The sequence below is a fragment of the Miniopterus schreibersii genome (assembly GCF_964146895.1).
Source record: "Miniopterus schreibersii genome assembly, chromosome: 8".
Taxonomy (NCBI): Eukaryota; Metazoa; Chordata; class Mammalia; order Chiroptera; family Miniopteridae; genus Miniopterus; species Miniopterus schreibersii.
In genome coordinates, this window is record NC_138109.1 from 21,556,521 (window position 1) to 21,571,815 (window position 15,295).

Sequence of the window (15,295 nt, forward strand, 5' to 3'; positions counted from 1 at the left end):
AGCAGGCCCCCTACGCAGTTAGGTCGCGAAAATATGTCGTAAGGCCGCAAAGCTTTCTGGGTACTGTAGTCCTACGTGTGAGCCGGCGGCTGACGGGGAGCTTCCTTGTGATTGGATGTCGTGGGCCCGCCTTCTAAGACGGCGACTTCTCATTCGTCAGCCTGTGGCAGTTTGAATTTCGCGACGGCGGTCGTACGTGCTGTTGGCTCCTGAGCCGCTCCCTTTCAGCCTGAGCTGCGAGGGTTTTCTCAGCCCTGGTTTTGGGACCCGCAGGTACGCTCCTCGAGACTTCTTGACGCCCGGGCTCCGAAGGTGAGCCCCTCTCCGCCGACCCTTTGGGGCACCCGTCCGCCCTCTCCGGCGCCTTCGCGGCCCCCTGCTTTCCCTTCCCCGCCTCCGCCTCTAACCCCTTGTGGCTCGGTTTTGCGCTCCCCGCAGCAGCTCCCGAAGCGCCATGGCTCCGGCTAGGAAGGGCAGCAGTCGGGTGACCAAGACCAATTCGTTGCGGAGCAGGAAGCTCGCCTCCTTCCTGAAGGACTTCGACCGTGAAGGTAAGGGGCCGAGCCCGGGTCGTCGCGGCTCCTCCGGGCGGTCGCGGGGCGCTGGGGGATTGGGGGATTCCAGGCTCCGTTCCCCCGCCGGGTGACCGTGTTCCGTCGACTTTACCCTGTCGCAGTGCAAATCCGATCCAAGCAGATTCAGTCAGACAGGATGAACCTCCTCAAGGAAATGGATAACATATACAACATCGAGATCCTGAGGCTCCCCAAGGCGCTGCGCGAGATGAACTGGCTCGACTACTTCGGTAAGCTTCGCCCTGGAGCCCCCTGCCTACCGCCTCGGCCTTCACCTTGCTCAGGTCTCCCGTGGTCGCTACAGGAAATGGCAGACAATGTTTCCTCCCACTCCCTATCTCATGTCTCTGGTTTTTTTGTTTTAATCTTAGCACCTACCGTTGGCTACCCCTGCAGATAGTCAAATATTTTCTATAAAAGACCAGAAAGTAAATATCTTAAGCCTCCTGGGCCAGAGGATTATCTGTGCAACTCACCTCTGCAGTTATAGTTCAAAAGAGCTGTAATGAATGGGCATGGCGGTGTTCCAATAAAACTTACTTACCGACACGCTGAAATAGGAGTTTCACATAAATTTCATGTGTCAGGAAGTAATCTTTTTTTGGTATTTTAGCCAACCATTTACAAATGAATGAATAAGTTGGTCTGTTACCAGAACTCAGATGAAAGGATAGGATGCTTTCTGCAGCTTATAGAAATTGCTGATTTAAAATGGGCAAATCTGCCCTGACCGGCATGAGTCAGTGGTTAGAGCACCTGCCAGAGTACCAAAGGGTCATGGGTTCGATTCCCAGTCAAGGGCAGGTACCCGGATTGCAGGTTTGATTTCCACCACCGTAATGGAGGCTCAGGTGGGGGGCAACCAATCCATGTGTCTCTCTCAAATCTCTCTCTCTCCCTCTCCCCCCCTTCCACTCTCTAAAAATCAATGGAAGAAATATCCTTAGGTGAAGATTAACAAAATAAAGGGAGCACATTTGTTTAGAAAAAATAAAATGGGCAAATCAAATTGTGAAGTGCAAGGACCCAAGAGTTTTCCTGGCCAGAGAAAATCCCAGCCTGTATCCCACCCCTTTGTTAAATGTCCAAGGAAATGCAAGAGCCTGTCCTTTCTGCTGGGTTACCCTTACATTTTTATTTTCTTTATTATTATTTACCCAGTATGTAGCCGCCTTCTGGGATAGAAATACATCATCTCCTCAGATAGTAGACATTTAATGATCCTTTTGGCTTGCCCTTGCACTTATTAATCTACTTGTTTGCACATTTTTAGAAGTGTTCATTGAGCACGTATCAGTCCCATTCAAATGATGTTGAATGAAAACTGTTTTTCAAGGACTTGCTGTTTTAACTAATTTTGTCCTCATAACAAATTTATTATTAAAATTATTCCTAATTTATAGATGACAAGGTTAAGGCACAGAAAGATTGGTTACTTTACTCAAGATCTCATGAGCTGGTTAGTGGCAGAGTCCGTTTGAATGCAAGTGTATTCTGGTTCCAAAGCCTGAGTTCTTAACGGTCATACAGGATACCGTGAGAGTTTCTAGCAGGAAGACCGAACCTAACTTTATATTCTACATCTAACCTTGCACAGACCTCTTCATTCAACACACATTTGCCATCTACCTACTGTATGTCACATTTTGCCAGAAACTAAGGATATTATCTCTATCCTCAAGGAATTCAGTTCAAGACAGGTGGACACTTAAACTGCTGAGTAGTTGTTGGGTAGGGTGAGGGGGTGAACACCTAACTCAGCACTTTGCAGCAATCTGCTATAATAGACAAATTAGCAGAATTTTGGGTTTCAGCTGAGTTTCAAAGGATGAATTAGAAATTTGTTGGGTGCAGAGGAATATTTGGGGCAGAGGAAATAATAAATACCAGGGCACTGATTCACGAAAGACAGTGGCACACTTGGGAACTAACAGGAACTTTTTGGTGTAGTAGAACAATAGACTGAGTCACTAGAGGGACAAGTCAAGCTTGGAAAAATACTAGACTAGATTATGAAGGTCCTTGAGTGTTAGAGCAAGAACTTAATCTGGTCCAGCTTTAGAAAGATAACTGGTCATGGGAAAATGATTTATCATTAAAATCTGACAGTAACTGAACAAAATGTTCTTTTTAAAGCCCTTGGAGGAAACAAGCAGGCCCTGGAAGAGGCAGCAACGGTAAGTGACTTGTCCTATTTTGGAACTGTTGGTTAGGTTTTTTTGTTTTTTTAAGTTGGGTCTGTTAACAAAATCCAACCAGTGAGTGCTTACTGTGAAAGAAGTTCCATAGGGAACTTTATGTGTACATACGTACCTATGATAAAGTTTAATTTATAAATTAGGCACAGTAAGAGATTAACAGTAATAAAATGGAACAATTTTCACAATATACTGTAATGAAAGTTTTAAGAATGTGGTCTCTGTGTCTCAAAACATCTAACTGTACTGTACTCACCTTTCACTTAAATGAAGCACTTTCCAGTTCTCGTTGGCCTGTCTGAATTGCCTGCGTCACTACTCTTTTGCTTGGGGCCATTGTTAAATAAAATAAGGGTGACTTGAGCACAAGTACTGCGATACCAGTGATCTGATAACTGACATGGCTACTGAGGGACTAGTGGGTGGGTAGCATATATAGCATGGAGATGCTGGATAAAGGGAGGATTCATGTCCTGGGACAGAGCTGGGCGATGCAAGATTTTATCACCTACTCAGAACAGCATGGGATTTAGAACTTGTGGATTATTTCTGGAATTTTTCATTTAATATTTTACTGGTTGACCACAGGTAACTGAAGTCACAGAAAGTGAAGCCGTTGGGAGGCTGAAGGGGGGCTACTATAGTTGTATTCTGCTATGATTTATTACAGTGAAAGGATACAAAGCAGATCAGCAAAGGGAAAAGGTGCATGGGGCAGAGTCCAGAGGACTCAAGCTTCCAAGAGCCCTCTCCCAATGGAATCACACAGGACATGCTTAACTCAACTCATTACCTACCAGAAAAGCTCATTAGGCACTCAATGCCCAGGGTTTTACTGGGGGCTGGTCACACAGTCATCATCTGCCTAGCAATACCAAAATTCTGAACTTCAGAAGGAAAGCAGGTGTTCAGCAAAAAACCATATTGTTTGTACAAATCTTAGGCACAGGGAACCACTCTTACCAGGGTATAGTGGGAACCCTGAAATCCAAGTTTTGTGCCAGCCACTGGCCAACCATGTAAACAGGTCTTTCCATGGATATCAGTCTTAGGCTTGTTAACTCTTCTGCACGTTAGGTGATCAGTAGCCTGCTACCAGTGATACTTTCATAACATGCCAGCTTGTTCTAGAGTTGGCAGAAAGTTGGCCATCACTTCCCGTTCCATAAACCACATTGGATATCACTAATCTGTTACAACACTGTTTCTTGTTAAACCTGGTGAGCCTCAGAATCCGTCTCTGAGCACTCCATGTAGTCCCTCCCAACCCAGAGATGAAACCTGTGTCATTCCTAGTCTGTAACAACTATTCTGATATTTACGCATGCCCTGCTAGGAAAGGCCTACGAATCATGCCTGCTCTTGACTAGTCCCATACACATAGGTAGTCATCACTGGGAAGAAGTTTAATTAGAAGGGCAACTGGAAGCCTTTTTGAAGGGCCCAGGAACATAATAGAAAACCTTATTGACCCCCTAGGCTTAAAAAGAGAAAAATGAGCAGTTTGACACAGCACCAGGTGTTACAGAGAATGTGGGTCATTAGAAACTTGTATTGTTTGCTCATGGAATGGAAACACTTGTAACTACTTTGGAAAATAATTTGGCATAATTATTTGTGTACCCTACAACCCTGTAATGCCCTATCTCTAAGTATATAGTCAAGAGGAAACTTGGACATATATGTATGATAGTTCAAAGTGTTTATAATAACAAAAGACTGGACAGGAGATTGGACAAATCCATTTTGATAGAATCACACAGTGGGATATTCTATAGTAGTGAAAAGAGATTAATTGCAACCACAAACAGTGGTCAGAAACAAAACCAAACAAAATATTATTTAGTCACAGATACATTTGTGGAAATATGTATATACACACCCACACACACACATTTATTTCAAGAAAATGGAATGGTAGTGGTTATCTTTGGAGAATGACAGATTTAGAAGACTGGTCACCTTTGAGGGAGAGACATGGAAATGGAACAGAAGAATACATAGCTAGGAAGGAGCAAGCTATTGTCAGTGTTTTGGGTCTTGACTTATGGGAGTCTATTATATTGTGTTGTAATTAACAATCTTTTGACTGTATTCAATGACATTTTTAAAAGTAATTGTTTTTCATTTTAAAATATTGTTCCTCGTATTTGATGGACTATGCCTGGTGATTTTTGGCTGTGTTTGTCACAGGCTGACCTGGATATCACAGAAATAAACAAACTAACAGCAGAAGCTATTCAGACACCCCTGAAATCTGCCAGAAGTGAGTACTTTTCAAAATCCCTTGTTGAACTGAGAGAGCTGAGGCCCAGGGTAGTTGGCTGCTGCTCAGGGAGGCCTCAATGATGGAGCCTCTTCCCTCTAATGCAGGGGTGGGAAACGTTTTTTTCTGCCAAGGGCCATTTGAATACTTATAACATCATTCGCAGGCCATACAAAATATTAACTTAAAAATGAGCTGTGAAAAAAACTCCTAGATTTACTGAATTTCGAGTCCCACCTGCGGTTGCCTTAGCAGGCCCCGAACAAATGATTTCGCAGGCAGTGTACAGCCTGTGGGCGGTGTGTTCCCTGCCCCTGCTCTAATGTCTGCTCCTTAGTCTTGTAATTCGAAAATTTGATTTTGGGTGCTGTATCCAGTTAATTATATGCAAGAGCGATACTAACCAAACCCTCCAGACCAGTGTGTGAGTGGAAGGGAAAGGAGAAAAACAAACGCTGTGCTGAAAACCAAACCTGTTGTCTGCTTGCTTCCCCTGAATTGGAGAGGTTAGCAAGATTCACAGAGGTGCTATAAGATATGGCCATACCAGCTGAGACTCCCTGATCAGAGGGCTGAGTGAGAACTGGAAACAGACCTTCTCCACATGTTAATTCCATGTCACTTGATTCAGTGACCCATCATATAAACGTCTCTCACAGATACTCCCCACACTGAGAAACACTGTCTCATAGGGAAGGTTTTGGGGAAGCCGGGTTGTAATTAGTGAGCATGGAGTCAGGCTAGGATGAGCTCTACTGTGGACTTGTCGCTGTCATCAAGCTTTGGCAGCTCAGTGCATCCAACTCGTGAGGCTGTCCTGACCATCTGATTCAACCTTGGCATCATTTTTGCTTTCCAGATGTCATATTCCAGGTGTCATTATCCCAGAGGTTATAATGTAATTGCACTTGGGTGTTCCTAGAGTTTGTTAGCCACATATTTACCATCTGTTAGGTCAGTTTGGGTTATTTCTACATTTAGGCAGTATCAGTTTCTCTTCTGAATTCCACCAATATTGCTTACTTGGGGGAGGGGTGTCTTCTGATTTCACCCCTGGGAACTGAACACACCAGAACCAGTGTCAGCAAACAGTAAAAATTGTTTTCTCTTGTCCGCTGCATGGTAAGCTTTTTTTTAAAAAAAAATGCAAAACTTAAAAGTCATTTAGTCTGAGCTCTCTCTTCCCCTATGATTACATGCAGAATTTTCTCCATGGAATCCCTGTTCAGGATGTCTAGCTCCTGGCAATACATACTTGCAATGAGACACTTTCTAAGTTTTCCTGTGGCATCTACATAAATAATATTATAACTAATAATAATTATAACGTGTCCAGTACTGTCCAAGGGGCTTTACATTCGTTCATTCCGGAAATACTTAAACATTTATAGGGACAATTCTAGGGTTTGGGATGTAGGAATAAAAGTAACAAAGACCCTGTTCTTAGGGAGCCCACGTTCCAGGTCTCATAATAGCCCTATAAAATGACTACGCCCTTTTATAGATGAGGAAACTGAGGCACCGCCATGAAACCATGTGGCCTAGTTAGTGGCAGGGCCAGGCCTCAAACTCATGTCTGCCCAACTCCACAGTCTACATTCTTGATCAGAATGCTGGGCAGACCATACAGGGCATCATACGGGCTTCTTAACCACTCTGGTTAGTTTCCTTTGTCTAAACCCTCTTTTTAAAAAAGTGATCTTTATATTGGGTCTATTTCTAGCCTACAGCCTAAGATTGCTTAAGTTTTCTTTCCTATAAGAAATGTGAATGCATGAAAGTTTATTCCCACGAGAAACGTCACTCTGTTAAACTGTTTCTTGTAGCACGAAAGGTCATACAAGTGGAAGAAATGATAGAAGAGGAAGAAGAAGAAGAAAGTAAAAATAAGAGACTTCAAACTGCCAGAGTAAGTGGGTTCAGATTTAGGGCTGTGGGCTGACAGACGGAAACACAAAGTCTGCAAAATGTGGTGTTGCCCTCCCAGACTCCACAGTTTAGTACAGAAGATCCCACTTAAATGGCTAATAACAAAAGCTATCATAGATGTGCAAAGTGTGTAGAAGAGGAAGCTATTGAGTCTTACCTACCCCCTTAGGACACAGCCAGGCCTTTAAAGTGAGATTTCATTAGCTGGAAAAGAAAGGGAAGGGAGTTCTGGGAGGAGGTATGAAAGTGTCCATTTAAGGAACAGGAAGCAGTTTGAAGTGGCTGGGATAGAAGCTGTGAGGGTAATTTGGGTAGAGGGGCAGATAATGAATGGCCTTGTGCACCAGGCTTGGAAGTTTCATCAGGTAGGTAGTGGTGACATCACCAGATCCATATTTCAGAATAGTATTCGGGGTAAATGGTAGGGGAAAACTAGAGAGAAGGAAACCGGTAGGGAGGCTCTGACCCTATAAAAAGAAATGGCATTGAAATAAGACTTAAAAGGGAGAGTGGGCAAGATTGGTGGAGGGAAGGCGAGAACTAGGGGGTGAGAAGGTACTAAATGGTTTCTAGCTTAGGCAACTGCCATGGGTGGCATGTGGGACACAGGAGGAAGAGTGGTGCTAGGTTCCGGTGAAGGGGAACAGTTCAGGTGTCATTTGTTTGACATACTGAGCATTTAATACTTTTCTAGGACATGGAGACTAGACAAAAATTTCAGCCTGGAGCTCAGAGGAGGAGATTGAAAGTCCCACTGACTCCCAGATCTTTAGGTGGTTGTCCCAGTGTGGGAGTTGGTGCTGTGTGCGGAGAGCATGGAGAGGGGGTGAGGGAGAAAGAGGAGCCTGTGAGGCAGGGGACAGCACAGAAGCAGGGAAGGTGGGTCAATCTGGGGAGGTGAGGGAGGAGAGAATCATCAGAAGGTAAGGAGTAGTTCTTGTAGTTCTTGTCAGGTGTCTCTGAGGACTCGGAGGGATGAGGACTGCTGAGGGTTCCTTCTGTTGGGCACCTGGGATGCCCATAGTGATCTGAGTCGCACTTTATGTAAAGTCAGGGTGGGGGGTGACCAGCCAGGCTGCAATCAATTTAAATGACATTTACCCTTAATCTTGGCCAAAATTCTCTATTTTGAAAACCAAGCAAGTATAAGGCCTTAGTTGATCAATTATTTTCTGAGTTACTTAAGTCTGCGAGATAGACCTTCTTATGTTCAGTGTTAGGTTTCTTTTCCAGAGCTGGTTCCCTACCCCTTACCTTTACCCTTTGAAGGAAAGGCTTTGTGTAACCTCAGTTTCATTTGATTGTCACTCCAGGTCAAAAGGTGCCCTGCATCCAGGAAGAGAACCCAGTCCATACAAGCAAGAGGCAAAAGCAAAAGGTAATGGGTTTTCCCAGTTCAGCTGTGTGTTGGTTTTATTGGAGAAGCCACATTCATCCTGGCAGAACTAGGCGGTGAGAGGGCTTTGTGGCTTGTGTTCTGGTAGAGCTTCAAGTCGTCAAATCCTTGAGTATCTGACCTGGGGCCTCTAGAAATTATCTCACCCAGCACCTGCCCACGTTCTCTATCCTCCCCCCGCTTTTCGATGCAAACGGAGAATGGAACCCAGAAACGTGGTAGACATCGCATATTATTTTGTTTAGTTGCCTGACAGTCCATGTGCAGAGCTGCCCCATGGTCAGTCACAAGGTAGCTGTCACTTACTAACAGGTAGTTTCTTCAGCTGTTCCTCCTGGTCCTGCCAAATAATCACCATGGGCTTAACCTGATTCTGGAGGCCCTACTAAACTGTTGGGAGTGGGGCTACATCTCAAGCAAGCTTAGGAAAGTAGTCATGGGGGGGTGTCTGTGAAGGAGTGGACTCCTCTCAGTTCTCCCTGAGCAGTGGTAACTGCCTAACAAGAGGACAAGAACCACACCTAGGGGTTCTTGGGGGGCCTGCAGCTGGTGAGGGGCTGTCTCCTTCCTCTCACTCTGTTAGCTTATTGAGGGGTTGGATTCTGGAGGTTGACTGCTTGGGTCCAGAGTTTTGTCTCTGTCCTAGTTGGCTATGTGATCTTGGGCAAGTTAAAGTCAATAAATTTCTGTATCTATAAATGAAGATAACCATGGTGCTTCTCATAGGGTTGTTGGGAGCGTTACACGTTTACGTAGGTGCTCATGACAGTATCTGACAAGGTCACTGCTCTCCAAGTGCTACCTGCCCCTGCTGCTGCTGCGCACCTAATGGCCGTTTCTTACCTGTAGGTCAAGCAATTATAGCACTGTTACCCCGGCTGTGGGCCGAATGGAGCTGTCTATGGTGAAACCAACTCCAGGCCTGACGCCCAGATTTGACTCACGGTGAGTACTGAGAGCAAGGCTTGGATTTGGGTGTGAACCCAGAATCCAAGAAGGGTGTTTAAGAAAATAACTCCTGACTCCAAGGCTTGGGAAGCCCTTTCAGAGGAGAGTGATCAGCTAGGCTTTCTGGTGGTGGTTGCCTTTCCCCAGTACAGGTTCACCTGTTAGAGCAACAGAGTGATTCTTTATCTCATGAGAGAGAAAACATTGACTCTGATCACTGGAGGCTCTAGTCACTTTTGGTCTATTCTGATTCTAATCAAAAGGTTTTGCTTTGTTTTTTAAATGGTAGGCATTCTCCTATGCCCTTGGGGAAAATTGACGTCCTCTTTTGGGAGACCAGTATAAACAAGGATGTTCTTGCAGCAACAGTTTATCCCTTCCCTAGGGCTGGTCAGCTAAACAGAAAATGCTGTATAGACTTTTGAAAACAAGTAGATCCTTACGTGCTGATGGGGGTGGAGGGCAGCTTCAGGATTATAAGCATCTCCAAGCAGTTGGAGCACTGTGTCCTAGATGGTCATCTGCTTTTACATACACAGAAAGTTTCTGGAAGGGTGCATAGGAATTGAGAGTGGGGAGAGGAGGAAGACTTACCTTCTGCCTTTAATTCCCACTCCTGCTTAGCTTTGTTTTTCACATAAGCATACAGTAAAGGACACTCGGGGAAATAGGTAGCAGCATTGTAAATGCACTGAGAAAGCTCATTTGGGATTTAACATAATGATGTAATCTTTGAATCCTCCTCCTTTGACCCTCGAAAATTCCGCTTGATAGAAGCACTTAGCTACTCTTAGAAATACTACATTAACCGGAGTGGGTGAGTGGGTGGGTGGGTGGGTGGATGGATGGATGGATGGATGGATGGATGGACGGATGGATGGATGGATGACTGGCATTCATACAGAGCTTTGGGCCTAAAATTTACATGGATAAGAATTTACTTTTGCTAGATGTATGTTTGATAATTACAATCTCCCTTCTCCAGCTGTGTTTAGTCATTACTGCTTAAAAAGATTTCCCCCTAAATTTAGAACTCGCCTTCTTAGAAATGTGTGATGTGAAAAGTGCAGCTTGAGGCCAGATGGGGTTTGGAAGGGCTCATAGCGCCTGGTGTCATGCAATCTGCCAGCCATCTTTACAGAGGTTTTCCCACTTTCTAGGGTCTTCAAAACCCCAGGCCTGCGAACTCCAGCAGCCAGAGAGCGGATTTACAATGTCTCAGTGAACGGCAGCCCTCTGGCTGACAGCAAAGAGGTTTTCCTCACTGTGCCAGTGGGAGGTGGAGAGGTAAGTATCTCAGAGGGAAGCCTGGCCACTGCATGCCGCATCATCAGCATTTCTTTTCCTGGTCTGTCACCCACTTCTCTCCCCCAAAGTCCTTTTGGTTGCATGGATCCTCTCCACTCTTGTATAGGATTCAGAACCCAATTTCCTCTCCCAGATTAGAGGCACAGACTGGAAACATCCTTGCCCAGCTTTGGGTTCCATTTGTTCATCCACTAACATTTGCGTACCCAATATGCAGAAGACAGCAGACCCAAGATGCAGAAGACATTTCTGCCCTGGAGAAGCAGTTCAATAGTCAAGATAGGTTCACGGTTAACTATACTATCATGTGATGTGTGCAGTAAAGGAGATGGAGTGCGTGGGGGCACTGCCAGGGTGTGTGTGTTGTCTAGAAAGGGGAGCATGAGCTGTCTCTTCCACTTTATCTAACTTCCAGGGGTTCTGAAGCAGCCCAGTTTCTCTGAGCTGAGTAGAGCAAGTTGTTGACCTCACCTCCTGGGAGGAAAGAGCAGTTTATCTCAGGTGTGGTCTGCAGGGCATTTCTAACCTGATGGGCATGCCCTGGTACCTGGGTGCTCCAGCTGCTTACCCAATAATAAGCACTGAAGTCACTGTATTGTTAGGAACACGGTGACAGCCTGAGTCCTGCCTGCCTTGCCTCATCCCCCCGAGTGCAGAACACAAAGGAGGCCCCCTGGGGCACACTGGGCTGCTGGATGGAGGTTCCCACCCTGAAGGACATGCAATTTAACCCACTTTCCCCTCCATACAGAGCATGAGATTACTGGCCAGTGACTTGAAGAGGGTCGATATTGCACAACTGGATCCAGAGGCCTTGGGGAACATTAAGCAGCTGTCCGTAAGTCTCACACTCACCTCCACATCTGGGCTGCCTCCAGTAGTGTTCTTGGTTAGCTTTACTTAGGGTTGTCTTTCAGATCCGGGCTAACACTTTGTACTTATAATCTTCTTTCCCCCAAGGGATTTTGACTATTGTCCTGCTTACCTTGCAGCAGTTCTGTTCTTAAATTGATGTTGACTTTTGGTCTACCCCAGAGTGCCTGCCACCGAAGTTCCACAACAGAATCCAGGTTCTGCCTCATCAGGCAGTTGTTGCCATATGTCAGGGCACATTTGACCTCCAGGAACTGAAACTTCTTCACAGATCAGGAAGGCGGGAGGAGGGTGGGGGCTTGTTACAAGGAATCCACAGAACACAGAATCCAAGAAAGCGCTGAACAGCCAGTCCTTGGTGGGGTGGGACCATCAGCCAGAGGAGTTTACGGAGCTCCACTCTGGTGCCCCAGCTCCTCCAGCTCTTCTGTCTTTGGGGCCCTGTGCACTTCAGTCCTACCCCCCAGCAGGTGACCTTCTCAAGGCTCTTGGTTCTGCTCTCCCTGAGCATTGGTTTGTAGCTTTGAGTACCCACTCTTCCAGCTCTAACAGTTGCTCCATTACCCAACACTAACTGTCCAGGTTCTTGTCTTGCTTTAAATGTTCAAGAGGAAGAATTTAATTGGCTCAGCTTTGGTCATATGGGCCTCCCTGGTACAGTCAGCATGGTCTTGGCTGGTGGACAAGAGCACTTAGTGAAAACATGGCTGCCATAGGCCCACCCTCCTGGGGCGCCTGTGAAGGGTACATCCGAGGAAGGGGACAACGGCGAGCTGCTTTCCCTAACATGTCCTATTGAACGTAGGCCCAGTGCTGAGATCACATAGCCAGCCACCCAAATCTGGTAACATTCATCATCTAGCTGGACCTACAGCATTACTCTTCCCAGATTACACCTTCATTGTCTCATGTGAGATGTTACTTCGCTCCTTTATTCAGATGAGAAACTGAGATTCAGGAAGGTGAATCAGTTTGTGACACAAATAGAGAATACAGGGCTGAGATTTCCTCAGACCTACCTGACCCCACGCCCAGTGCTACCTAAGTAGACCATGAGTGGCTCCCTGGACAAGCATGCCCAGTGCCGCCATCTCTAAACGACCTGTCTCCTTTTCTTTTTAGAGCCGTCTTGCCCAAATCTGCAGCAGCATACGGACTCACAAATGAGGCTGCTATTCCAAGAAGCCACACTTGACAGACTGGATCTTCAATGGGCACTTCTGGGACCTTCCTTTCAAGCTTATTGTCTATTTGAGTGAAGTTCCAAAGCAGGAAGTGGTGGTGTCCCTATGGAGAATCCAGGAAGTAGGGAGACACTGTTCCTCCATCAGTTAGATAAAGTTTACTGTTCACACCTTCCAACCCAGGTGACAGAGACACTGCCCGCTGCGTCCATGCAATCAGAACTTCCTGTCGTTCTCCCTGCTGAATTCTTCCTGCTCTGAGCTGCCGCTTTCTGCCTCCTGTAACTCAGCATCCTCTTTGCCCTGCCTGACTCCAGTGGAGGTGACATGGAAGAACCTCATGTTCTCTGGAAGACTGCCTACTCACGCTCATCAGGAAGCCTCTGCTTCTGGTGTTTCCACTCTGTATGCTCGAGGCTGGGAGGTTTGTGCTCAGAGAAGTGAGAGTTCTGGGCCATGAGAGGTCACATCAGAAAGCGGGGAGGAACCATACAAATGGGGCCAGAACAGTGGGACAGGACCTGTCACAGCAGTGACCACAGCAGAACACAACTCCCCTCCCATGCTCACCCCCTCCTCCTGTGTAATCTCACACCCGCTGTGCCCAGTTTTTTCAGGCTGACTTGTGGAGCATTGTTTTGTATATATCTCTACAGAAGACCAAAAATTGGTGTGGAGGCAGTTTCCATGTCTTCCTCCTCTACCTCTCCAGTTAGTAGAAATTTGGATAAGGGAATCACGTAGGGCTTAGACTAGTCTGGGGTTGTATGTGACTGGCACAGAGAAGGTCTCTGAGCTCTCTGTGGCCCGGTGGTCCCTGCCAGGTCTAGAGACTTTGCAGAGAGCACTTTTACTGGCTTCATTGAGGGAGCAGCTGTAACTGGTCTGGTGCCTCATCCCACATTTGGCCTGTGCCCTGGGTATGGGCTGGTTCCTCAGTCAGTGCCTCTTTCCCCAAAGAATCATGGGATGTGGTCCAAGAATGTGGGAACTGAGAGTCCCCACCCCAGGCTTGAGGGCCCACTGTTTTCTCATGGGTGGCTCTTTGCTGTACTTTGTGTCATTTTGCTATGTGACCGTCCTAGTAATCCAGTCCTGTTAAGTTGTATTTTCAAGTTTTTTTCTCCCTTCCCTGAGACTTTGTACATACTGTTTTTTTGAGTAATGGTATCTCGAATCTGGCTTCTAATCAGAGCTACTGAGAGTTACCTGTTTTCAATAAACTGGGTTTGTTTTTAATATGCAACCCGCCTGTCACTGCCAAGCTGTGCTCCTGGGGCTGGAGGCAGTTTTGGAGCTGCAGCTGTCCAAGGGGTCTGCACAGCTACTTTACTCAGAAGGTGTGGAAACCTTTACTCCAGGCAGGATGTCTCAGATCTGAAGAGGGGTCCAGGACATGGGTAACCTACCCCAAGAAGTTTTCCCTAGAATCTTTGTTCTGTGAGCTAGGAGTTTACATCGGGAAGGACGAAATCTAGAGCGTCCGTAGTGTGTACCTGTGTGTCTAGTCTAGGCCGGGACAAAGGGGCGCAGGCAGTCAGTGAGCACGTTCCTCACTGCCCAGCTCTGGGCTCTGGCAGATCTGCTCCCCTGGGATTCTTTCTGCACTGAGAGTGATTAGCATGGAACTAAACAATCTGGGTTGTTACTTAGCTCGGTCATCTGACACAGACAGTTTATAAAGAAGGACCCTTTGGTCAGTTACAGCATATGGAATAAACGTTACTCATTTCAAGTAATGTCCCCAAACCAGAGATTTCTACCTTTCCCCTCATCTGGTACAGTGTTAGGAAGAGCCTGACATCAAGGAAACACATGATCCAATATGCCTGACCCAGAGCCAGGTTGACTCGACTTCACTCCATTTGCACCACTGCCCAAATGAACCCAAGTGCGGGAAGCGTGTAGTATGTAGCAGGTGCCTAATAAGTCCCAGTCACATGATACGGACCCAGCAGTTCATTCCATATAAGGGGCTGACTTGGAAAGTAATGAGTTCCCCATCCAAAGGTTTAAAGCATGGGCTGAACTATCACAGGGCTGGAATGTTGCAAAGGAAATTTCAATCTTACTGCCAGGCCAAAGAGCAAAAATGGCCCATAGACACGAGTTCACGGTTTTTAAAATTACTTGATAATTTAAAAATTGCCAAAAAATAGATCTGGCAACAGTCAACAAGTTGAGTAGCAACTTTCTTTGGCCCTTAGAGAACCCTCTTCCCATTGACTGTTTCCTACTCAGCACCTTCCCTTTGTTACCTACCTCGTGCCTGGGCAATTTTTGTACCCTAAGTAGAACTACTCTGGGTTGAAGAGACCATGGGGCCTGGAGTCTCCATTAGGGGCCCTGAGACAGTTTCATAGAACCCTAGAATTCCAATACACAGTTTCATTCTTTGCCCTACAAGCCCCCTGATCTTTCCAAAGCCCTACTTGGGGCTTCCTATTAAAAGAAATCCAAACGCATTGCTTTATGAAGTTAGGTTATTCATAGGAAGAGCTTGGGGTGTGAGCAATAGGACATCACCTGAGTGTTGTTCATTCATGACATCAGACATACCTTTTAGCTCAAAGGAACTACTATCCCCATCTCCGCCAACGATAATGACTTCACATGCC

General features: G+C 46.1%; 1 protein-coding gene across 2 annotated transcripts; it reads left to right on the top strand.

The window, feature by feature from the left end:
* Window positions 1-163: 163 nt before the first annotated feature.
* Window positions 164-13,916, top strand: CDCA8 (cell division cycle associated 8). 2 transcript variants are annotated; one of them, XM_081144926.1, is made up of 11 exons: window positions 164-312; window positions 439-551; window positions 677-805; window positions 2,712-2,752; window positions 4,967-5,039; window positions 6,866-6,948; window positions 8,282-8,346; window positions 9,214-9,309; window positions 10,473-10,599; window positions 11,372-11,458; window positions 12,616-13,916. In XM_081144926.1, exons 2-11 carry the CDS (start codon window positions 455-457, stop codon window positions 12,658-12,660), a joined length of 843 nt encoding a protein of 280 aa, XP_081001052.1. In that variant the 5' UTR covers window positions 164-312; window positions 439-454; the 3' UTR covers window positions 12,661-13,916. The 2 variants fall into 2 exon arrangements, with proteins under 2 accessions (XP_081001052.1, XP_081001053.1); XM_081144927.1 differs by having other exon boundaries at window positions 198-273.
* The last annotated feature ends 1,379 nt before the right edge of the window (window positions 13,917-15,295 follow it).